General features: G+C 40.9%; 1 protein-coding gene across 3 annotated transcripts in view; it reads left to right on the top strand.

Annotated features, from left to right (window-relative positions):
* Positions 1 to 18,344, top strand: part of THUMPD2 (THUMP domain containing 2) — a 37,987-nt gene extending 19,643 nt beyond the window's left edge. Inside the window, exons 7-11 of one of the 3 annotated variants that reach the window (XM_065929385.1) lie at positions 1,253 to 1,324; positions 1,833 to 1,947; positions 8,564 to 8,605; positions 10,446 to 10,554; positions 17,254 to 18,344. In XM_065929385.1, the coding sequence (XP_065785457.1) occupies positions 1,253 to 1,324; positions 1,833 to 1,947; positions 8,564 to 8,605; positions 10,446 to 10,554; positions 17,254 to 17,614 (699 nt within the window). In that variant the 3' untranslated portion in view covers positions 17,615 to 18,344. The remainder of the gene's footprint in view (positions 1 to 1,252; positions 1,325 to 1,832; positions 1,948 to 8,563; positions 8,606 to 10,445; positions 10,555 to 17,253) is intronic. The other 2 variants (XM_065929386.1, XM_065929387.1) reach the window with 2 other exon arrangements.
* Positions 18,345 to 24,175: the final 5,831 nt, after the last annotated feature.

The raw sequence follows: 24,175 nt of genomic DNA on the forward strand, positions 1-24,175 counted from the left end.
GACCGGTCATCCCTCCATATTTGGTGTCTACTTCTTCCTTCCCACACTCTCTTGTGTCCCCCTCCCCTCAGGCTCTTCTCACTAGCACTCCACTGAAACCACTCATCTTGCTTATCCTACTAGCACGTGGACACTCATCACTCCTGCTTGTTGGATGTTTCCCCTTTCAGGACCAGTTTAGGTTCTGTGTCAGGGTACTCTACACTCAGTGTACACGGCTGAACCTTCATCTACCAAACATTGGTACTTAGGGGATCACCAGCATCCCCTAGACTTATTTTCTTTTTTATCATCTCTTAAAAACTTGAGTCACGTCAGACCGTTGTCATTTTGTAATATTCCACATTGCTATCCGTCCTGTTGGTTCTTCCTTTAAAATATAATCCGACCACTTCTCCCCACCTCCACCAATGTCACTCTTGATTCAGGCCACCATTATCTCTGCCTGGATTCCCTAACTCACCTCCTTGTAACTCTCTTACTTTTCTGTGGTCCTTTCTCAACGGGGCAGCCAGAAGGATCCCTTTGAAATGCTGCATCATGTTTCTCCTCTGCTCAGAACCCTGCCGTAGTTTCCCATCCTTCAGAGTCGAATCAGAATCCTTGTAACACCTACAAGATCAGACATGATGTGACACCCTCTGTCCCCCAGAAGGGAGAGTCATTAGTATTTTTCCTCCAGATTTCCTGCTCTCCTCTCAGGTACAGAGAGGGTGGCCCCATTCCTAACCTCTTCACGTTGTGTGTGTCACGCGACTGACATGCTTTCGCCAATTAGATGTTGGTGGAAATGATGTACGTCGCTTCCAGATGGCACTTTAAAAGCCAGCGCCTGATTAGCTGTGTTTTCTCTGCCTCTGCTGGTGACCCTTCACTGTTTCACCTTCCGGATAAGAAGCAGAAGCCCCAGGTGTCGTACTGTAGGCTTGTCCCATGAGCTGCACTGTTTCGAGCCTGCAGGACGTGGCGGTTGTAAATCTACACAGCCCGTCCTGGTGGAGCTGCCCGGCCCCCTCTCTGACGGCATCACCACTCCCCCCCCACCCACCGCGCTTTGGCCACATGGTCTCCTGCCTACTCTTTCAACGTGCCGAGCAGACGCCTGCACTGGGGCTTGAACTACCTGAAATTCCTCATAAAGTTTAGAAAGGAATCTTTACCCTGAAATGATTGATGCCTCAAGTTTTAGGCTTCTTGTATAATGCCTGTTATAGTAGATTTAACAGTAGCAAATCAACATTTCTATCTATAGGCTGGTGCAGTTGTTTTAGATCCGATGTGTGGACTTGGAACAATACTTTTGGAAGCTGCTAAGGAATGGCCAGTAAGTTCTAAAGTTTGGTAAACCAAGCAGTGTTTTACTTTAATCGTGTGTTGTGTATACACTTACCAATTATTTACAGGTAGACTGTCTATTTAGGGATTATTATTTTTTAATTATATGAGTTACTATTTAATTGTAGTCAAAGTAGACTATGAAAGGTTAATTAAATTACTGTGTTATTTCTTTAAATACTGTGATAAATTTAGGAAATTATGACAGAATTCCAATAACTAGTCATGACCTACATTATATGAATCCCTCAATTCCTTAGACATTTGAATTGTAAAATATTAATTGTAAAATGTTAAAAATTAATGTTTTAACATTTTACCAAAAACTTCTCAGGTTTTGGTCCTTGAAAGTTATTTTAAAGAAATATCCTAAATTTGTTTTCATCTGAATTAACAAATCTATTAATTTCATTTCTATCACTTGAAAAAATGCAGGTAGATTTTCTTAGCTACATAAAATATGGTTTTATTTGTAATTTGAATTTCTCCCCTCGTAGGATGCGTATTATGTGGGCGCTGATGTCAGTGACTCACAGTTATCGGGTGCATATGACAATCTGAGAGCTGCAGGCCTCAAGGATAAAATTGAGTTACTTAAAGTCTCTGTTATAGGTAAGATATTAAAAATGCAAGCATTTGGGGGAAATAAACGTGTATAAACACATTTAGAATCATAATATAGAACAACACTCACTTTTCATATGTTCATATAAAGGTTGAATTATTTATACCTTGTAATATATCTGTGGGGCCAATACTCAGTTTACTTCCAGTATTATAATTGTAACTTTTTTACTTTTCAAAAGATTTGTTATCCAGAACTGTATTTATGTAGTTTCCCTAAGCATGTAAGTAAAAGCATGTCTTCTTAAGATGTGTTTGTTGCATCTGAACCATTTCTCATATGATAACCAGGAATCATTCAGTATAGGCATAAAATAAACAGAAAAATAATAATAATAGCAATAATAATTTGTTGAGAATCTGTGAATTCTTTGTGATAAACTATATGAAATGTCTTGAATTATCTTACCTTCCACTTGCTTCAGTTGGATAGTATTCCTATGTTATGATGACTAAGGTAACAAGCCATCCCAGTTTGCTACACCAGTACTACTCCCAGTGCTAAAATAGAAATCCTAGGGCAAACCAGGATTCATCACCCTGTGAGGCAAACGAAAGCCATCACTCCCTGTTTACTGATGAGGAGTCAGCAGCAAGAAACATGATGAGCAATCAAGTCTGTGGAGTCCAAAATAATATTTCCCTAACACCCATGGTATTCAGACCAAGAGCAGCCTCACATTCCTCCTTTCTTTCCCTCAGCATGCCTTTCTCCCTTCAAAGTGACCACATGTAATTCTCAGCGAAGAAAATCCTGTTCTCTTGGCACAGTGAGAATAGGTGATAGATAAGTCTCTGTAATCTAGAGAAACAGTATATTGTTAAAAATTTATTCTATTGTAGTAGGAAAGTAGTAGAAATGCATTATTAACAAAATATTAGGATAATTTTTCTATAAGTGCATAATAAAGCAGCCTCAAAGAAGAAATTATATTGTTGGTTGAAGTTTCACAGTTATTTGCTGCCAGTGACTGTCTTTTCAATCTTTCTGTTGAGGTTTTTAATTGGACTCTGTGCAACACAAGTTTCTAGAGGAAGCTGAGGGATGATTAGATTGAAATCAAGTTTTCATATACCCTAAATTAAGAAAGCTTTTTTTTTTGAGATCTTCAAGAAAAATGGAATAGCTTTATCAATTGTTCCAGAGCAATGGTTTTTCAAACCCTTTACAGTCCCCAAAGTGCCTTGGTAGCGTGAGAAAGGAAGTACTAATTTGCCTGTCAGAACATCGCTGCTCTACCAGCTCCACTTTCATCACTTCTCATGGGCATTTCCCATAAGATTTCACTTTAAAAACAAGTGTTTAGTGCTCAACTGTTAATTTAAAAAAAAAGCTTTCTGTTACACCTGGTAGCCAAATAAATCTAGCTTTTTAAAAGATTAGTCTAACTGCCATGTTAAGAACAAACAGTAGAGCAAGGACAGAAACAAAGAGACTAGTTGCAAAACCATTGCAGTAATCCAGGTAAATGGTGGTGGCTTAGGGCAAAGTGGTATTGGTGGAGGTGTTGAAAAGAGGTCAGACAGACAGACATAATATATATATATATATATGTATATACATTGAAGGTAGAGCCAACAGGATTTGTTAGTGGATTAAATGTGAGAAAAAGAACAAGGATGACTAAGCTTTCTGACTTGAACAGCTCGAGGGTGGCATTGCCATTTATTGAGTTGCGGAAAACTGCAAGAGGAGCAAGTTAAGCGTTGGGGGCCTGTTCAGTTCCACATGATGATTAAAACCATTAAGATCGCAAGGTAGCAGTCAACATACAGATCTGGAGTTTAGGGGAGACGGTGCACATCACTAGTCCAAATAACATTTACATCCATGAGATCACCTAGGAAATGAGCACAAATTGAGGAGAGAGAGGCTTCCTCTGAGGATGAGATGCTTAGAGTTCTGGAGGGTGAGAATCTACTAAAGGAACAACCAGGGATGAGAAAGAAAGAGAGAATCTGAGCAAGAACGAGCAGCTGTGTCAGATGCTGCTGGTTGGTGAAGCAAAACTCAGGCTTGACCGGTTCTCTGGAGCAAAACTCAGGCCTAACTGGTTCCATGGAGCAGCAGGAACAAAGGCCAGCCTGCCTCAATGGGATCTGGAGAGAATGGGAAAAGGTAACTTGAAGACAGCTAGTTCTCACCATTCTTTTGGGTAGTTTGGCTGGTAAGGGGAGCAGAAAACTTGGCGTTCTACCAGGTGTGTTGTGGTTCACATCATATTCTGCACAATTCACGAAGCTGCCAGGCTGCCCTGGCATCTGGGAAGTCAGGAAATGTTGAGAAGTGATAGGTTGGGTGTCATGAAATATGTGTGGGAAATAGGGGGTGAGAAGCCCACCTTAGAGAATATGAGTGTTTTTGCTCCAGTGGCTTTATCATATATCATATATCATATGCTATAAATCCCTTTGTTTGGTAACACTGTTCTGTAACAAACCCTTTCAGCAGCAATAAGATTTTAAAAGTGCATATTTAATGAAAAATTATATACTGAGTTTCTATTGCTCAAGAAAGCTGTTGATGAACATACAACTGGAGTAAAATGTTTATTTACTTTTATCATTCACTGTGAGGGCCATGGTGATAGCAGTAACCAAATGAAATAAACTTGTTTATAGAGGCACCTAGCATTTACTTCAAAACTTAGTCATTATTTTAAGGAGACCAAGCCAAAATAGTGTTTATCAGATGCAACAGAAAGAAATGCATTTAACTGTCACTCTGTGAAGCATGACTTTTCATTTAGATCAAATGACCACTCTTCTAAATTAATTTTGTTCATTTTCAATTCCAAATTTTCTTATGTATATAAACAAAATGAAGCTATGGCTATTAATACATTGGCTCCATTAGCAGAAGACCTCTGCAGGAAGTGAAATGTTACCAGTTTTGTATCAGTGTTACCAGATCCTTCAAGAAGAAAACTAGCTAAGTCAATTCCAGTAATGGTTTAGTATTCATCCCCGCTCCCAATTCTGAAAATTTAGGAAATTTTTTTCGTCAGAGATGAAACATCTTTCATTATTGTGAACGCTGCTGTTGATTCAGCTCAGCACTAAACCTGTGTCTGTTTATGCATTGTTTGGTAGACCACAGCATCCTGGTGAAGATTAATGTTCTTATTAAATAAAGAAATCTATGACGCAGAAATGTACTTAGAATTTGACATGGTACCTACATAATTCATAATTACCTCCAAACAAGCTGTGATGTTCTGAATTGAAATAGTAACTTAAGTTATCAAAATAATAGACTTAAAATAAATTTTTAATATACACAGAGTAACTGAACTATAGACTATCTGTAAAGATGGCTGAATGCAAAAAAAGCAGTTCAGCCTGACAGTACATGCTTTTTTGTTTTCCCATCATTTGTTGGGTTTTAAAATGTTTAATCCAAGTTTAAAATGGAAAAAAGACAGTCTCTTTAGCAAATGGTACTGGAAAAGTTGGACAGCTGCGTGTAAATCAATGAAGTTAAAACACATCCTCATACTGTGCACAAAAATAAACTCAAAATGGCTTAAAGACAAACATAACCCTGGAGGTGGGAGAGAGGCTTAAGAGGGATGAGATATATGTATAATTGTGACTGATTCGTAGTATTGTATGGCAGAAACCAACACAACATTGTAAAACAATTATCCTCCAATTAAAAAAAAAAAAGATTTAATACCATAAAACTCCTACCCTAGGAGAGAGCCTCCTATCCTAGGAGAGAGCGTAGGCAAAGCACTCCCCGACGTAAATCGTTATCAATGTTTTCTTAGGTCAGTGTCCCAAGTAGTAGAAATAAAAATAAACAAAGGGACCTAACCAAACTTATAAGCTTTTGTACAGAGAAAAACACACAAAAAGACAACCTACAGAACGAGAGAAATATTTATAAATGATGCATATCCAACAAGTGCTTTATCTCCAAAATGAACAAACAGCTCATACAACTCAACAACAATCACCCAAAAAAAAAAAAAAAACCCAATCCAAGGAAAGAAAAAAAAATGAACAGAATACCTTAATAGACATTTCTCCAGAGGGTAGATGGCCAATAGACACATGAAAAGATGCTCAACATCACTAAGTATTAAAGAAATACAAATCAAAATTACAATTAGGTACCACCTCACACTGGTCAGAATGGCCTTCATTAAAAAGTCTACAAATAGCGTTAGAGAAGATGTGGAGAAAAGGGAACCCTCCTACACCATTGGCGGGAATGTAAGTTGGTGCAGTCACTATGGAAAGCAGTAGGGAGGTTCCTCAGAAAACTAAAAATAGAATTATCATATGGTCCACCAATCCCACTACGGGGCATATATACTCGGACAAAAGTATAATTCAGAGAGATACATGCACCCGAATGTTCATGGCAGCACTATTCACACCAGGCAAAACAAGGAAAGAACCTAAATGTCCATCGACAGATGAATAGGTAAAGAAGATGTGGTATGTGTGTGTGTGTGTGTGTGGGATGAAATACTGCTTAGCCATAAAAAAGATGAAATAATGTCATTTGCAGCAACATGGATGCAACTAGAGATGATCATACTAAGTGAAGTAAGTTAGAAAAAGACAAATAATATCACTTACATGTGGAATCTTAAAATATGGCAGAAATGAACAAAACAGAAAATAACTCTTCTATCCACAAAACAAAAACAGACTCAGACAGGGAGATCAGACTTGTGATTGTCAAGGGAAAGAGATGAAGGAGTAGGACGGACTGGGAGTTTGGAGTTGGTAGATGCAAACTATTACATTTAGAATGGATAAGCAACAAGGTCCTACTGTATGCCACAGGGAGCTGTATTCAATCTCCTGGGATAAACCATAATGGAAAAGAATATAAGCAAAGAACTGTATGTGTATAACTGAGTTACTTTGGTCTACAGCAGAGATCGGCACAACATTGTAAATCAGCTATACTTCAGTTTTCTTAAAAATGTTTAAACTTTTGAAAAATTACTTTGTATATCAGCCAGAGTATCTTATAAATATGCTATAAACTTTTTAAAATAAACTAGTTGCCTAATTGTAGTTGCATTTTTTTCAGAATTCATTGGAAAGCTATAATCAAAGAATTCAACAAATGGAGTGCAAAAAACTTTTAAGTTTTAAAAATTTTTGATAAATTGCAGTCATTAAAAACAAAACTGGCAACAGCACTTTAAAATCATCTCCCAGATGCCAAACTACATTTTGCATATTCAAGACTAATTATAGACTTCTGAATTAGGAATACACGTTGAAATTTCAACTTCATTGAAGTATTTGTATTCTCTATTTTATGAAATCAAAAAGAATAGTATAAATAGAAAAATTTCACCAGCAGCAATCAAGTAAAGAAAAGGCATAATCTAATGCAGTAAACTTCAAAATCTGCCCACGATGGAAACAAAGTTATAGAGCAATAGCCAATGAAATAGTGGCTACTTAGAAGGTTACTAAGGCAAGGTGGAACCCAGAAATATTATGCTCAACCAAGATGTCATTTTACTACAAAGATACTTTCAAATATAACAAGTTCAGGCAACATTTCACTAACAAGCATGTCAGAGGAGGAAAAATTATTAAAAATTAATAAAACCCAGACATTTAAGAGATGAACCAACTGAGGAATAGAGAAAGCCAAAGTGAAATGACTGGACACGAGGACTGAATCAAATATACAACTATTTGAGCAACTGAGACTTACAAGACAGAATGCCATTTATAAACCTAGATGATGGAAAGAATAACAAAGTACAGTGAAAGAAAATATAAAAAAGGGTGTGCTCAGCCTTGTAAAAGTTTACCCAGTCTTTTGTATACGTATATACATGAAATTTATTTTAAAGGCTCTTAAAACTTTTGGGGAGAAAATATCTTAGGGCTATATCCTGGTTTTAAGCAGTTCTTAAACTTATCCCAAGAGGAGGGAGTAAATAGGAGAGTTTTATTCAAAACATACCAGTCTTTTACCTTTTTTTCCATTCTGCAGAGATGATTTTTTTACTTGTTTGTTTTAAGTTATGTTTCTATTTCAGAATTTTATCTCCTTAGTTACAAACTCTTTGTTCACAGGCGATTCAAACATTTAATAATTTAAAAGATTTTACTGTGTGTTGACTCTCATGGGTCAGGTGCTCGTGATTTTAGGAGTTTATGCATCAGCGTCTCTGGACGTGGGGCCAGCAGTTTGCGTTCTACCAGGCCCTTCAGTTGATTCTGATCCACACTAAATATCAAGGTTGGTTGTAGGGCCCAATATTTTGGGCCCTAGTTCCAGGTGATACTGATGATGCTTCTCTGGGGACCGGACATTGAGAACCCCTGCTAAGGGAAAGGCAGTTCGAAAGAGACCCATCTGGAAGTAGCCCCAGTAGGTCTTTGAGGAGCCGTGAGAAGGAATTGCTAAGTTCTGCAGAGCCTCCTGGAAGGATTCTGACCCGCTGGCTCCACCTGGCGGTCATCTCCTTATACACACTAGAGAGGACGTTGTAAATACTAACAGCTGACAATTACAGACTGCTCATTGTGTGCCAGGCGATGTCTGTTGATACTTTCTGCAGGTTCCTCACATGTTAACTTCTGAGATAGGTACTCTTATCCCATTTTACAGATGAGAGAAGTAAAGCAATAATTTCCCGAAGTCGCACAGCTGGTAAGTGGCAGAGCCAAATGCAAGCTGACACCAGAGCCTGCACAAAAGCTCAGATTATTTTCTGTCCTATTACTGGAAGATGGCACTGGTTCTATGTAAAAGATTAGTCTCTTCTGTCTCAGTGATGTTTATTCCTTCATCTTCTAAAACGATTTAAAGCAGTTCGGTAAATTATAATACAGAGTAGAAAAGTTGCAAATGAAAATAGACTAACCAGAAGGGGAAAAAAATCCAAACCTGAAGATGGGCAACTCGTGTTTGTTGTGTGTTTATGTAAGCCAAAGACTTGGGCTCGACCTCAAGAGTAAATTACTGCCTGGTTCCTCATGTATAAACATTTGATAACCATGTTTGCTCATTGTCTTTAGTAGTTTTCAAGTATAGTTACAGTGTTCAAATGGGTGTGTCCTATATGAATGTGTGTGTGTTCAGTTTGCTCAATCATATCTGACTCTTTGCAGTCCCATGGACTGTAGCCCACCAGGCTCTTCTGTCCATGGGATTTCCCAGGCAAGAATACTGGACTGGGTTGTCATTTCCTCCTCCAGAGAATCTTTTAGACCCAGGGATAGAACCCACATCTCTTGTGTCAGCAAGCAGATTGTTTACCACTGAGCCACCTGGGAAGCCCCATTCTATATCAATACCCTAAAACTAAATGAACAAAGAAAGTGATAGTCACTCAGTCGTGTCCGAATCTTTGCCACCCCGTAGACTGTAGCCCACCAGGCTCCTCTGTCCATGGGGTTTCTCTGGGCAAGAATACTGGAGTGGGTTGCCATTCCCTTCTCCAGGGATCTTCCAGACCCAGGTATCATACCCAGGTCTCCCGCATTGCAGGTGAATTCTTTACCTTCTGAGCCACCATGACATTAAAACATGACTTGGAACAAAAGATTTCCTGCCTAGTTCTAACAAAATACTACCCCATTACTTGTCTTTTAACAACCCACTCTTTCTTCTATTAGCAAGTGTTCATTCATTAGACTTTCCCCGATAATAGGATTTTTGTTTTGTTTTTAAATCTCCTGCCAACAAAAATTTGTATTCAGAATAGTAAAGATTATTTAAATTCTATTGTATTTCTATAGAATTAGGTGCTGTCTGAAATTAAAATAATTATTTAAATTTAGATGGTGGTAGAAGTATAAGAAGTACAAAGTGAAAAGTATATTCAGAAAATGTGGAAGTAAAGATTGGGTGTATTACCTTATGTTAATTTCTGAGAATAAAATGTAAAGTTGAGAAAGAAATTTAGATTTGATAATAAAACACTATATTTTGCTTTAGCAATGTCATTTTCTTGATTTTTGATTGTTTAACTTTTTCTCTAGTCTTAGGACTTCAGTGGATGTTCTTAACCTTTGGGGTCGCCATTAAAAATACAATGAAACCTATCGGTCACTTCTCTTAAAAACAAATAGATATACAAATAGATTTTATATATGATCGTGAAAAGAAAAATGAAAGTTATAGGATATAATTTTGTAAAAGGCTTTTCTAGGCATCCTAATATATTTCTTCTTGGATCCAACAATTTTCTTTTCATGTAATATTTTTAAAGAGTTTAACTTTCTGGTTAATTTAAAATTCTGCTTAACTTATGTCACATTTTATTACACTTGAAAAACCACTTTTCAAGAACAGAATACAACAAATGCGCCATCTATTTTTAGTGATTCTGAAAGCCTTCAAGATCTTGTCATTCTTTAGAAACAATGTTAGAAGCCTTAAATTTTATTAGTATGCAAAAATAATCCTGTGTACTTCAATTTTCTCATATTTAGGCTGTAAATGTTTGAACTTACTGTGATAGAATTTTCTCATTTTTGTATTTCAGAATTGCCATTGCCTTCAGAAAGTGTCGATATTATTATTTCTGATATTCCATTTGGAAAAAAGTTTAAGTTAGGAAAAGACATCAAAAGGACTGTGCAGGAGATGGAAAGGTAAGTTGTTAAGTGTATTTCCAAAACCTTTGAGCCATGGGCCTTTTAACCAAAATGTACTGTAGCTCTTCAGTTAAGATTTGATTACATTTTAGTGATTTCCTAGAGTTTTTATAGCTTAATTTTCTAAGGTTTCAAATCAGAAGTTTATATAGTTATAAACTTGATATAGTTATTCTGTGTCATCATACTATAAATTTTATTCAGGAAAAGATAATTTTTCATTATAGCCAAAAATTTGAAAATCTAAAATAGTGACATATATTTCAGTCACTGAGCTAGTTAATTTACATATTTACTTCTAATTCTCGCCCCAGCCTTGCCTCCTATGTGTTAATCCCCCACATTTTACAGGAGAGAAACCAGGACCCAGAAATATTATCCTTCTCAAGATCACAGAGCTACTGAGAACTTACATACGAAACATTCAGTCATATAGAATGGATGCCTTCATTGTTGGTTTGAAATGAAAATGCAGAAGTGCTAGTCATGTAATGTTTCTAAGATCAACCTCAGGGAATATAATGCAGTGAAGTGAAAGTGTTTCTTTGAGAGGTTCAAACAGTGAGACCTGAATATGAATTTTCCTGATCATTTCAGTTGATAAAGGAGAGAACCTAGAACACTCAGAGGAATGAAGGGACATGGATAAGGGGTCAGTTTGTATTAAATTGTCTCAACTGAGTGTCTGATGGTGCAGGACGACATAGTACACGGTCAGGAGCCTGTGCGCAACCCTCTTCCACAGTTACCTGACTTGTAACTCGGACACTCTGAGCTCCTGTATCCCCTTCTGCTTGATGGAGCATTCCCCTCGAGATTTTGCAATGCTGATTTCATATTAACATCATTTCAGAAGCCTCTGAAAAACACTGATACCCATTCTCCACTCCTCCTCACTGAGGCTTTGATTTAATCAGTCCAGGGTGGAACCTGGGCATCCAGTATTTCTTAGTATCCCCCAAGGCGATTCTGGGGTGCCGCCAGGATTACTAACCGCTGCCTTTGTGCCTAGCGAGGTAACTAACCAGTTGTACTATTAAGCTAGCTGGTGGTGAGATACGACTGTCAGAGCATGTTACACTTAATATGAAACTTTCCACCCAACCTGGAACTTTCCGCTAGTGGTGGTGGCTTAGCCTACCTGATGGTCTAGTGCTGTGAATTTTAAACATCTTCACAAGTCATTGGAGGGCAGTCCAATTGCCCTCCATTTCAGTGTCCAAAGGACATTGAAAATGTCCTTTCATTGCTAGTAAAATTAGACCAGCCTGACTTTCTCTCAGTCAATTTTGATTTTTATTCTAAGTAACTGAAAATGAAACTAATAGATATGACCACCCTCACATTGTTTCGGGAAATTTAAATGTTTTCGCGAGAATCAGGAAGACATTCAAGATTTCCCATGTAATTCAGGTGCCTCCCAGAAAGCAAAATGGTACTGATGAACCTATTTGCAAGGAAGGAATGGAGATGAAAATGTAGAGAATGGACTTATGGACACTGTCAGGGAGGGAGAGAGTAGAGTAAATAGAAAAAGTAGTGACAACATATATGCACTATCATGTGTAACATGGATAGCTGGTGAGAAGATGCTCTGTGACACAGGGAGCCCCGTCTGGTGCTCTGTGGTGGGATGGGGAGGGATGGGATGGGGGAAAGGGGGGATAGCTCTAGAGGGAAAGGATGTATATATAATTACAGCTGATTTGAATTGTATGGTAGAAACCAACACAACATTGTAAAAGTTAAAAAAGCAAAAAATTTTAAAAATAAATAAAATTTAGAAAATAAAAATCATGCTTTTGGACATAAGGAACATTCCTGGATCCTATGACCAAGCTTTCTTTGCCACATGCCCTCAGCCTTCATGGTTTGGCCTGTGACTTTTTCTGGTTTGAGGTTTTATACAGGCCACATATTGTAACACAATGGTGAAGAGCATAGTCTCTGGAGTCAGAATACTCAATAGTTCCTCATCTTTAAATAATAGTACCTACTTGATAGCACTGGCCTGAGGAGTCAGTAGATTTAAAGCTCTTAAGACAGTGCTGATTTTCCAGGCCAGAATACTGGAGTGAACAGCTGTTCCCTTCTCCAGGGGATCTTCTCAAGCCAGGGATCAAACCCAGGTCTCCCACATTGCAGGCGGACTCTTTACCAGCTGAGCCACCGGGGAAGCAAGGATAGTGCTAGATGCCTAGAAAGCTCTCAGTAACTGTTAGCTCAGGCCTGATTTTTCAGTGTAGAACACTTCCAGTGCTTTTGAGAAATAGGTGGGGATATATATAAATATATCTAAAGTACATATAACTTTTTTCCCAATGATTTACCAGTAGTTTAGGCTCCAGATATAAAGTGGAAGGGAATGGAGGGCAATTATATTAAAAATAAGAAAAAATACAAAATAGACATGTTTATAATAGGCAATGGAAATATTTGGTCCTGAGTGTTACAGAGCACTGGATTCTTCAAGAAAGAACAGGTAATCAGAATTTTAACTTGTAGGACAGATGATTGCTATGGTGGTGTGAGCACTGCACTCTCAGCTCAATTATTTCATCCTTTAATTTACTTCAGCAATAACAATTTCATGTATGCAAAGGAGAAATACAAAGTATAATATTTGAGCTTTCTTCTCAACCAGATGAGCAAAATTAGAAAGTTAACTTGTTCAGCTTGAAGGAAGAAGTCACTAAAGGCCCAGAAGATTTGAGGTGCATTCATGGAAGAAGCATGATCTCAGTGAAATTTAGAAATTTGCAAAGAATGAAAAAGAAGACCACACCATGTTTTATACATGCAGATATTCAGCAAGTATTTCTTGGGTAATAATGAAGCAAAACACATGTTCAAAAAACAATGAATATACCAGACTGCTTGGAATAGAGATGAGTGGTAGAAGATAAAGGCCTAATGCCATCCAAGTTCAAATAAGTTGGGTGTTTGTGTCATCTACCCCTAGTCTTACAGGTTCACATGTAAAAGAGAAATCTCTTTTATGTTGTTTAATACAGAGCTTCCCCAACTTATTGACCACATAATTCTAGTTGGTTTCTTTTTTATATATATAAGAAATAATCTCTCATACTATCCTAGTGTTTAGAGGAATACAGTTTGGGACATATTGCTTTATAATTTCTGAATAGCTTTCTTAGTAAGAAATTTATGTGTATACGAATGTGGAAAGATGCTTAGAAGGATATTTTATCAAAAATGGTCATCTCTGAGTAGCAGGATTCTGGGTGATTTTTACTTTCTTATTTTCTTCTATTATGTGAAATAAGTTACAGTGAATTAATTGGTGAATGTCCTGTTAGACACCATTCCATGTACACATACACAAATAGATGTTTTCAATTTTATATTAATAGAATCATCCTTAATTTACTACACTGTATAATCTGCTTTCTTTTTTCCACTCAGAAATATCTCATAAATCTTTCTGATTAGTTGTTATAATGTACATAATAATTTTCAGTGGTTGCCACAGTGGTTGCATTATATATATATATCATTATGTAGCCTATAGAACTTAGGGATGGGTATTTAGGTAACGTCCACCATTTCATTTTAATAAAGAATAACATTCTGAGCCATCTTTGCCCAAACAGTTTTTCAAACTGACTATAATGATCAAGTTATTTAAAACCACAGTGCCTCTGTTTCTTCATCTGCAGAATGGATATGGCAACAGAATATACTTCAATTCTAAGGAATAAATGATATACAAAGCATTTAAAACAATATTCATCACATAATACATAATACCTGTGGACTGTAGCCCGCCAGGCCCCTCTGTCCATGGGATTCTCCAGGCAAGAATACTGGAGTCAGTTGCCATGCCTCCTCCAGGAGATCTTCCTGACCCGGGGATCGAACTCGCATCTCTTACATCTCCTGCATTATCAAGCAGGCTCTTTACCACTAGTGCCACCTAGGAAGCCCTTGGTACCAATAAATATTAGCCGTCTTTGCCATTAATTGTCACTATTATTCTACTACTGCCACAGCTTCTGCTCTTATATCTTAGAATAATCTCCTAGATGTGAGATTGCTGGGTCAAAGGTTATGTACATTTCATATCTTTGATACTGTCGAAAAAGTTGTATCGATTTTTGTCTTTAGAAATACTCATTTTTTCCCTAATCTTGCCATCTTGAGAGTGGTAGTCTTTTTATTTTTGTTAATATGGTAGGTAAAAAATTATATCTCATTTATTATATTAATTGTGTTTTTTCCTGTGTGTTCAGAGATACTGTGTTTTTTGTTTCTGTCCCCTGGCGTCCAGCCACACCTGTCATCTCGCCTCCTCCTCTCCCAATAGCAAGAGTTTATCCCCTTGGTTCCTGCCTCCTCAGGAACTGTTCTCTGCCTATTTCCTTCTTACCTTCAACCTGTCCACCTCCTCATTCTGTCCGGACCCAGCTATCCCTTCCCCAGACATTTTTGTGGCCTTTCATACCCACACACTGTACTAGGCAGTGGGGATCTGGCTGTGAACGGGACGGAGTTTTTGCCCATGTGGGGCTGGCACTCTAGTGTGGGAATACAGATCATGAATAAATCTGCAGAATAATTTCAGGTCATGATGGATATGATGAACACTAAAGACGGCATTTTTGCCAGAGAGTGACTAAGAGAACCGCAGTGGCTCCCTTCAATAGATGCTCAGGGAAAGGCCTCTCCAAGGAGGCAATTACTCTGAGACCTGAGTGATGAGAAGCACACGGGGGTGGGTGTCAGTGCCCCAGAAGAGCAGAGCTGGGTGTCCTGGGGCAAGAAGGGAGGTCAGTTTGTGGGACACGCCGTGAGCAAAGGGAAACAGGCAAGTGGGAGTCAAGAGTCTATTTGAAGTTTAATGGTTGAGAGATTCACAGGGATGTACAATTGTGTCTGGTGTGGAAACTCGGAAGGGGAGGTTGGGGGATGATGACAGATTTGGAAATAAGACCTGTCAGGCTGCGATAGTGTGGGCAGAGGAGAGCATAGAATGAAGTGGATGAATCTGTGATGTCGTCTGCAGACAGACTCGTTTAGATTGGCAGACCGTTGAGATGAGGGAAAGCTACTTCAGCCCCTGACCTCTTTGCTGGGTGTGGTGGGGGCAGGGCTTCCTTTAAGTCTTCATCCTCCAGCTGTCACCTGGTTTCTTAACCTCTACAACCAAGTTTCTTCAGAGAAAAGTCTACATTTGCTATCCTCACCTTCCAACCCCCTGCCTTGCCTCTGCAGGCCAGCGCTGGCTCCTGCCCCCAACTAGGAGTGCTGCCCCAGGGTCACTAATATGCTTGTCACTTGTTAGTCCTGTGGCATTTGACACCATTCATTCCCGTCTTGAAACTCTGCTCCTCTGGCTTCCGTGATATCACCATAGTTGAGACCTTCTCCTTGGCTGTTTCATGGGCTCTTCCTTCTCCATCCTTCCTTGAATGTTAAGTCCCTGTTCCTTGACCCCTCTTCTCTCCTCTCTCTCTTCTTCCAGCCTAGGTGATCTCATGCCCCATTATTGTTTTGTGTTTGTTAAGCTCCTTCAGTTGTGTTGGACTCTTTGCGACCCCATGGATTGTAGCCCACCTGGCTCCTCTGTCCATGAGATTTCTCAGGCAAGTGTACTGGAGTGGGTTGCCATTTCCTCCTCCAGGGGATCTTTCCCACCCAGGGATCGAACCTGCCTCTCCTGTCTCCTGCATTGGCAGGCGGGTTCTTTATCACTAGCACCACCTGGCTTTATCTACCATTTATTATGGGAAACTCAAATCTCCACCTCCAACCCTGACAACCTCCAGGCCCTACGCCCAGCTGTCTGTTGGCCCCACGCTCAGCATGTTCCAGACAGAGCTCCTCCATCCCCTCATCCCGCCCGCTCTGGTTCCCCCTCCAGCTGGACTACCTTCAGTACCTCCTCCTCTCCACAACCTCCTGTCTTTGCTCCCTTCCTGCCTCGCACACCCCTTGCTCCAGTCCGCCGGTCCCTCGGCCCAGCTCACTCCTGCTTGCCCGTCACGCCCACTGTAGCTCTTCCCACCCTGAGAGTCTTCCTCACGCTGAGTGCCCAGGTCTGGGTCCCACCCAAGGTGTTTCCGGAGCCCCTCACGCTCGCCTTGATAGTGGCGTTGGCCACACGTGCTCTGTAGCTCTTGCTTGCCTCGCTCTCCCACTGCTCAGTCATCTTTTTAGCAACTCGGGACTGTATGCCATTATCCATCTCTGTTTCCACATAAGTGCTGTGTAGACTTGGGTCAGACGATTGAGAAAGTGAGTCCTCCTCCACAGGCTGACATTTCCGGGTCTTCCCTGTTGCCTTTTCTTTGTATTTGTCCTCACTCCTTCCTGGGGACTTTGTTCTGCTGTTGTTCAGCCTGCTGCCTTTCATGTACTCAGATTCCTCAGGATCCTTTCATTTGCCTTTTCCTTTGTACAATCACTTATTAAACTGTGACTACAAATTACTTTGAGGCTTGCCTTTTAAATAGAGTAAAAATAGATAATTAAAGCAGATTTGTACTAGTGATTTCATAATTACTATAATGAATATGCATTATGGAAGATACTACCTAATTATCAAAATCCTCGCATTTAAATGGCTAAAATTAAATTTCAAATTAAGAACACCAAATATTTTAAACAAAGTGGGATTGTTTGTTGTCTACAAAGAAATACTCATACTAATTACCTTTTTTTTTCTTTTTGGCCCAGAGTGCTTCGTGTTGGTGGGACCATCGTGCTGTTACTCAGCGAAGATCACCACAGGCACCTGAAGGGTGGTGAGGCGAGTAGCGGCCCTGTGGATTCCCAGGGCGGCCGCACAGAGGAACCTGGAGGCGAAGAGCGCTGGACTGGTGCAGAAGAAGCGGCTGTATCAGAGCCAGCGTCATCCTCATCCGCAGCCAGCAGCCAGGAGCGCTTGGACAGGATGCCACCGCTCGGCTCTTTGGTGCCAGTGGACTGCTACAGAGTGAGCCTTGGGAAGACAGACGCACTCATCTCCAAGTATAAGAAGTCATACTCCCCTGGCGATAGCAGGCTTGCTGCTTCTGAGTCCTTACATGTCAGCTGAACAGAGTAGACAAGGCAGTCGTCTCAGGGATCTTAGTGCCAGAGGGTTCCAAGTCAACAGATTCCCCTAAAACAGGGTTGTGGCTCCTGGACGCCTGTTCTTCCATAAGAACTTCCGTCTGACACTCTGAAGAGTGTTTCTGACAGAGGATAATTAACAGATACTTGAACTAAAGGACTCTTAAACTTGCCCTTCTGTCAAAATGGGAACAGGTCTGCTCTGCCCACACTGTTTCTAAGCAGAAGCTTCAGCTTCAAAGCCAAGGTTTTCAGAGGCTCACCGTAAAGTGTATCTCAATCATCACAAATTTGATAATATCTTCACTGTCAGGTTTTTTGAAACAGAAATTTTATTTTTTGATATCAACTTCTTTTGATATTTAACTTGATTTTTCTTGAACCTGTAATTTTATTCTCCATTTGAATGAAAAGAACTTTTATTGGCCAAAAGAATTTTATGTCCCATATTATGTAAAGCATCAGTGGGAATAATAATATGAATTAAACCAATAGGCTCCAACATGATGGAAAGTAAAGTTTTGTTTTTTTCCTAAAAGCATTATCACTTCATTCCTATTTAAATTAAATGCATCCTTTGTGTTCTCTTCTTAAAGAAACAGGAAGTTGATGAAAAATATGATTTTTTTTTTTCCATAGCCTAACATAGCTTCATGGCTGCTTTAGTACCATTTGAGCAATGTTTCCATTTTGGAGAAAATTCTCACCTTGTGAATCCCACCTCTCCAAAATAGAAGCAAAAACTTGTTTTCTGGCTAGGGTGCAACGTGTAACCTCAGCTCAGTTATCAAGGTCCACTGTCAGTGTGGGACGAGTGGGGTACAGGTGATACGTGGGGTTTTTACCCGAGAGCACTTCATAGTGGACCCAGTGGGACAGTAACCTGTCGTGTATTCATACAGTAAATATTCGTTGCAAACCTACTATCTGCCAAGGCACTTTCTCAGCCCTTGGAACTATCAGTAAACCAAGCAAATCCCTGCCCTCATAGGATTTAAATCTAGTGGGGCAGACAGATAAGATATGATAGACATAAGTCATTTATTTGCTAGGTTAAAAGATAACCTAGCAAAGATAACCTAGATAAGTGGAGGGACCTTGCAGGGAGAAAATAAAGCAGAGTAGTGACAGGAACACAGGAGGATGGGGGCACATGTTTTGGATTCTTCTTACAACAGCTCCAGCTTCACTGAAAATGTGAGATTTGAGCAAATATTTAAAGGACATGGAAGAGTGTTCCAGGCATATGGAACAGCCGTTGCAAAGGCCCTGTGGCGAGAGAGTGCCTGGTGTGTTTGAGGAACAGCAGAAAAGCACATGTGGCTGGAGGAGAGTGAATAATGGGGAGAATGAGAGGTTAAAGAGAAAGTGAGGGGCAGGTGAGGGTGGGAGGGGTTGGTGGGTGGGTTAAATCACATAGGACCTTGAAGACTACAGGAAGACTTTGACTCAACAGCAGTGTAGAGTTTTGAACAAGTCACAATCTAACATACCTTGTAGGCTCACTGTGACTACTGTATGGCACATCGATTGTAGGGAGGCAAGGGTGGAAGTAGAGAGGCCAGTTGGGAAGTTTTGCAATAATCCAGGCAAGAGAAGATGGTAGCTTGCCCCAGGATGGTGGCAGCACAGGTAGTAAGAGGCAGCTGGATTCTGGATGTATTTTCGAAGTTAGAACCAGCAGGATCTGCTGATGGAGAAGATGCAGGAATGACCACAAGATATTTGGCCAAGCACCTGGAACAGTGGGAGTTTTCCAGTGAACTGTCCAGGGAACAACAACATGGGAAGAGCAGGCTTGGTATGAGATATCAGAAGTTCAGGTTCAGACTTGCTCGCTTTGAGATATATATTAAACATTCAAGTGGAGGAGCTGAGTAGGCAATTGAATGAATAATCTGCAGTTTAAGCTGAAGGTCTGTTCTGGAGATGGAAATTTGGGAATTTGCAGCATAAAGTTGCCATGAAACTGAATGGGGTCACCAAAGGATGGAGGGGAGGAAAGAAAGGAAGCAGAGCAGGGCTGAGCCCTGGGTTCCTTCAACAGAAGAGGGATCTGCAAGGGAGACTGAGAAGGAACAAGCCGTGAGGCAGGAGGAAAACAAGAGCAGTTGCCTGGAAGACAGATAGAGCATGGTGGAGGGAGTGACCAACTACTAAACACTGCTAACCAGCCTAGAAAGAGAAGGACTGGAAATTGACCATTGGATTTAACAGTGAAGAGGTCATGTGGGACCTTGATAATGGGAGTTTTGGTGTTGCAGAGAAGGAGAAAAACCACACTGGATTGGGCTTCAGAGAAAACAGGAAAAGAACCAGAGGTAGTGTGCATAGGCAACTCCTTCAACTAGTTTTGCTGAAAAGAGAGCAAAAACTGGAGGTAATAGTTGGTAGGGGACATGGTGTTGAAAGAATGATTTTTTTTTAAGATGAGAGAAGTAGCAGCATTTTTTTTATGTTGATGAGACTGTTCCAAGAAAGGTAAAAAACTGATGAGCCAGGAAGAGGGGGCCAAATGGTAGACCGTCCTTGAATAAGGAGGTGGCATACATGGAGGAATAAGCTTTCGATAAGAGCGTGAATGATTTCTCCATGGTTACAAGTGGGAAGAAACATACAGGCATGTCTGCTATAATATGATAAACGTGTTCCTGAACACTTTTTCAGTCCAAAATCCATGCACTAAAAATAACAATTTATGGAAAAATAGGGTTGGGGCAGACCATTCCAAACCTATCCAACTTTGCGAACTGCACGCTAGCAAAAACTGACATAGTTGTTTTTTTTTAAGAGCCTTATATTTCATATAAATAAATCAGAAAATAAAGGACTCCACCTTCCCAAGAAAAGGGCAAGGACAGCCTGCTAGAATTTAGAAAAAGGAAGGATAGAAGCTGCTGTGTCATGCCAACGGGTGGCCATTTCCTTCCCCAGGGGATGTTCCTAACCCAGGGATCAAACGCACATCTCCTGTGTCTCCTGCATTGCAGACAGATTCTTTACCCACTGAGCCATCAGGGAAGCCCCCTCCAAGACAGAACCTGTGGCCAAACCACCAGGACCAGGAAGGAGCGGCGTTACGTCAAGTACCTTATTCTGCAGCTCGTCCATTCAGCTCACCCCATTGGCGTCCTTCCCATTCGGCAGCTTTTATCTGGTGGAACAAAATATTAATGTGCTGGGGAAAAAAATCACTTGTGATCCAACCCAATTTCCATATTACAGTGACATCATCCCCCTACTTAGCAATAATATTTAATGCCTGTCACAGAAACACGCAGCGTAGGAGAACAGACTGTAAGTGGGAGCAGATGCTGGAAGGTGGGCGGATGTGGTGGTGAAAGACTGTGGAAGTCTTCCGACCACTTCCATTTTCTCAGTGAAAAAGCATGTGGTTATTTCCCCAGTTTCTAAGTCTGTGGTTGGAACAGCTTCCCTGTGCAGTGAAAGAATCCACACACTGAGTTCCAAACCAGGGGCTTGAGGTGTTTATTATTGAAGGACTAAGGTTACATACTCCCTAGACTCTCCCTTCCTATCAAAATGACCAAACAGAAGCTACACTGTGGGTCTGTAGGAACTGCAGATCTTGCTACCACCAAGAAGAATGAGGCACAGATGCTCGATGGCACAGATCCCATCACTTGGCATCTGAATGCAACCTGTGTCAGCTTTGGGTCTGCTGCTCTGACTCATTTACTTCTCCTGGAGGCCTGGGTAGGAGACAACTCTCTAGCTGGTCCAGGCACACTGGAAGCAGCTCTGCATTTTGCCCTTAGGACCCAGGAGAGTGAATGATGCCCAGACAGTCTGGGATCAGCCTGGATGCTGTGTGGAGTCTGCCACGGGTCCTAAAAGGGAAAGTGCAACTGCAGCCTCTTGGCTTTTGGAGCAAAGCCAAGCTTTCTTATGCAAGTAGTTATTCTCCTTTTAGAAATAACTCCTGCTGCTAAGGGCTTGACCATAGGATTTTAGGTGACCATGTGCCCTAAACTATCCATCCCGAGACTCGATCCACCAAGTTAAGAGGGCTCAGTCTGACAGCACACCTTCATCAGAGGTCTGTGACATAGACCAGCACTGACTGTATGTGACCGACAGTCCTCATCCGGCGAGGCGCCTCCTGCCTGCCACTCCCCTCCCTCATCATCATGGTCCCACAGGGAATTCCCAATGAGCAGATCACCAAGGAGGAAAAAAATGCCAAATCTGGTTTGTAGATGGCTCTGCCAGTTTAGCTGTTATCTGCTGGCATTTAACGCCCAGAGCATTTCAGCCCCACTTGGGGTCAAGGGATGATGGGGAAAGGAAACATTCCCAGGGAGTACCACTTGAAGTGGTCTGCAATGTCCACTTTAGGTAGAGATGGCCTGGGAGGAGGAGGATGCCCACCATGTCATGGGCAGTGACTACCAGTTTGAAAGGATGGTGAGCAACATGAAAGGAAGTGTAGGAAGAGGAATGTGGATGGACACTCAGGATGGGCCCCCATATGGGAGAATCATTGGGTCTCTATCACTGGAATGGTCAAGAACTCCCACTGTGCATGAGGCTCTTAAGTGTGTGAGCAGCAGATTGCCTGGCCTATGCCTTCCCCATTTTTTACTCAACAGCCTCATGGACAAAGTGGGCATGGTTTCAGACACAGATGAGGCACTGGCCCAACAAGGGCCTCTCACCAAGGCTGATTGCCTACTATCTCTGCTGATGAATTAGCAGCAGCATAATACCACATGGAGGAGGGGAATTAGAGTGGAGACCCTTCCCAGGTCGGAAGGGCAAGAATCTGTCCTCACTAGACTAACTGCTCACTCTGGACTCCAACTCTCCAGACCAGGCGCGCCTTTCGTGGACCTTGTTTCCCTGCAACAATACTTCTCATCAGAGTTCATTTACAGTGCTGGGTGAGACACACCGCTATGAGATCTGTGAGGCCAATGTTCATTGAATTTCTAGTCTTGTACCATCTGCCCCCTCACCTGAAACAGAAGTCCTGATGGCAGGGTGGAGGGGCTACTCGACACTCAATGAGCCAGCACAGAGCAGTCCTTGAGAGGCTGAGATGCTTCCTGGCAGAATGCTATGTGCACTATGAACCAGAGACCAATAGATGGTGCTCTTTCTCCCGAAGTCAGAAAAACGGACTGCGGGGAGGGGTGGAGGGGTGAAAGTGGAAGGCAAGCCTGTTACCATACCCCATTCTAAGCAGGCCTCATAATGGAATCCACTCTCTGGAAGGGTGTCAGCAGAAGGGTCTGGCCTCAGGAGTCAGAAGGCGCAGAGGGCAGCATTCAGGGCCCAAAAGCAATGGTACCAGCTGCGGTGTGGGTACCCAGCAGAGGCTGCAGTGGGTCACTGTGACAGCAGTCCTGGCAGCTGGATGATGCTTCTCGCTGTAGCCACACAAACTAATTTCCTGCCCTCCTGAACACCTTAATATATATATTTTTTTAATGACATCTCTTCTGCTAAACTGCCTAGAGTAGATTCTGTCAGTTGCACCTAGGAACCCTGTCCCACACACCTGCGTTACTGAAGCCCACTCCTGTCCTCCAGGCACTGCCCTCTCCTTCTCGGTGGGGTGCTCCCATCTGTTCTGCATTTCTCCTTTTGCCAGGTGTGCATCTGTCCTTTTGCCACAGGTCTTAATTTTATATAATTTCCATCCTCCCACCCCTTCTCCAAAATTACTTTTAATGTTTTGGCCTCTTAAAGACGTTGAACAATAATACAGTCTTTTTCATTCTATGCCTAAACCTTACTTGAATATTTAGAAGAGGAAAAAGAAACATGCAAAGTTGGACATCTTTGTGTGTGTAACCAAGATGCAGCAAATGGCAGGTAGAAAATGTGTTTCCTCATGGACTTGAATAACAGTTGGTGGACATTCTCAAAGGCAGTGGTTCTAACTATCTACATACTTGGCAGAATTAAATCATGGTTTCAGTGTCTGTTAAAACAGCTTTAATAATCAAATGCACAAAATGATACAGCTTTTAAAAATAAGTTTCCAAAATTTGAGGATATCTTCTAGTGGCAGTATTCTATAGTATTTTCCCCCACCCTTGGCACAGGGTGTGGCCCCCAAGAACAGTTAATATTACTTGAACGAAATTGAACTGGCTCCTGTTGGAAGGGAACAAATAGATGTGTGTGGATCTGAGGACAGTTAATTAAAGAGACACCCAGAAAGCCATGTGAGAGACAGACAGCTGTCTGGGGAGAGGCCTACTTTCTACATAACCTAGAAAACTAAACCTCTTCAGGGATTCTAAATATATTGATTTTTCAAGCGGAGCCGCTCACTTGGATATCGGGTAAATACGAGCGTTCAAGGAGTCATGCAAGAAAGCTTTGAGGCAAAAATTAGGTGAGATGAGGGGCTTCACAGAAAAATCCTGGTAATAAAGAAATCTTGAGTATTTTCATGTTATACAAACACTACATATTTTTACATAGTGTTTATAGCATTTTCAATTCTCTTATTCTTTCACTCATTCATTTGCTCCTTCATTCATTGGACTGCCAAGCATCTCTTGAGTAC

This window comes from Muntiacus reevesi, chromosome 3 (genome assembly GCF_963930625.1).
Source record: "Muntiacus reevesi chromosome 3, mMunRee1.1, whole genome shotgun sequence".
Taxonomy (NCBI): Eukaryota; Metazoa; Chordata; class Mammalia; order Artiodactyla; family Cervidae; genus Muntiacus; species Muntiacus reevesi.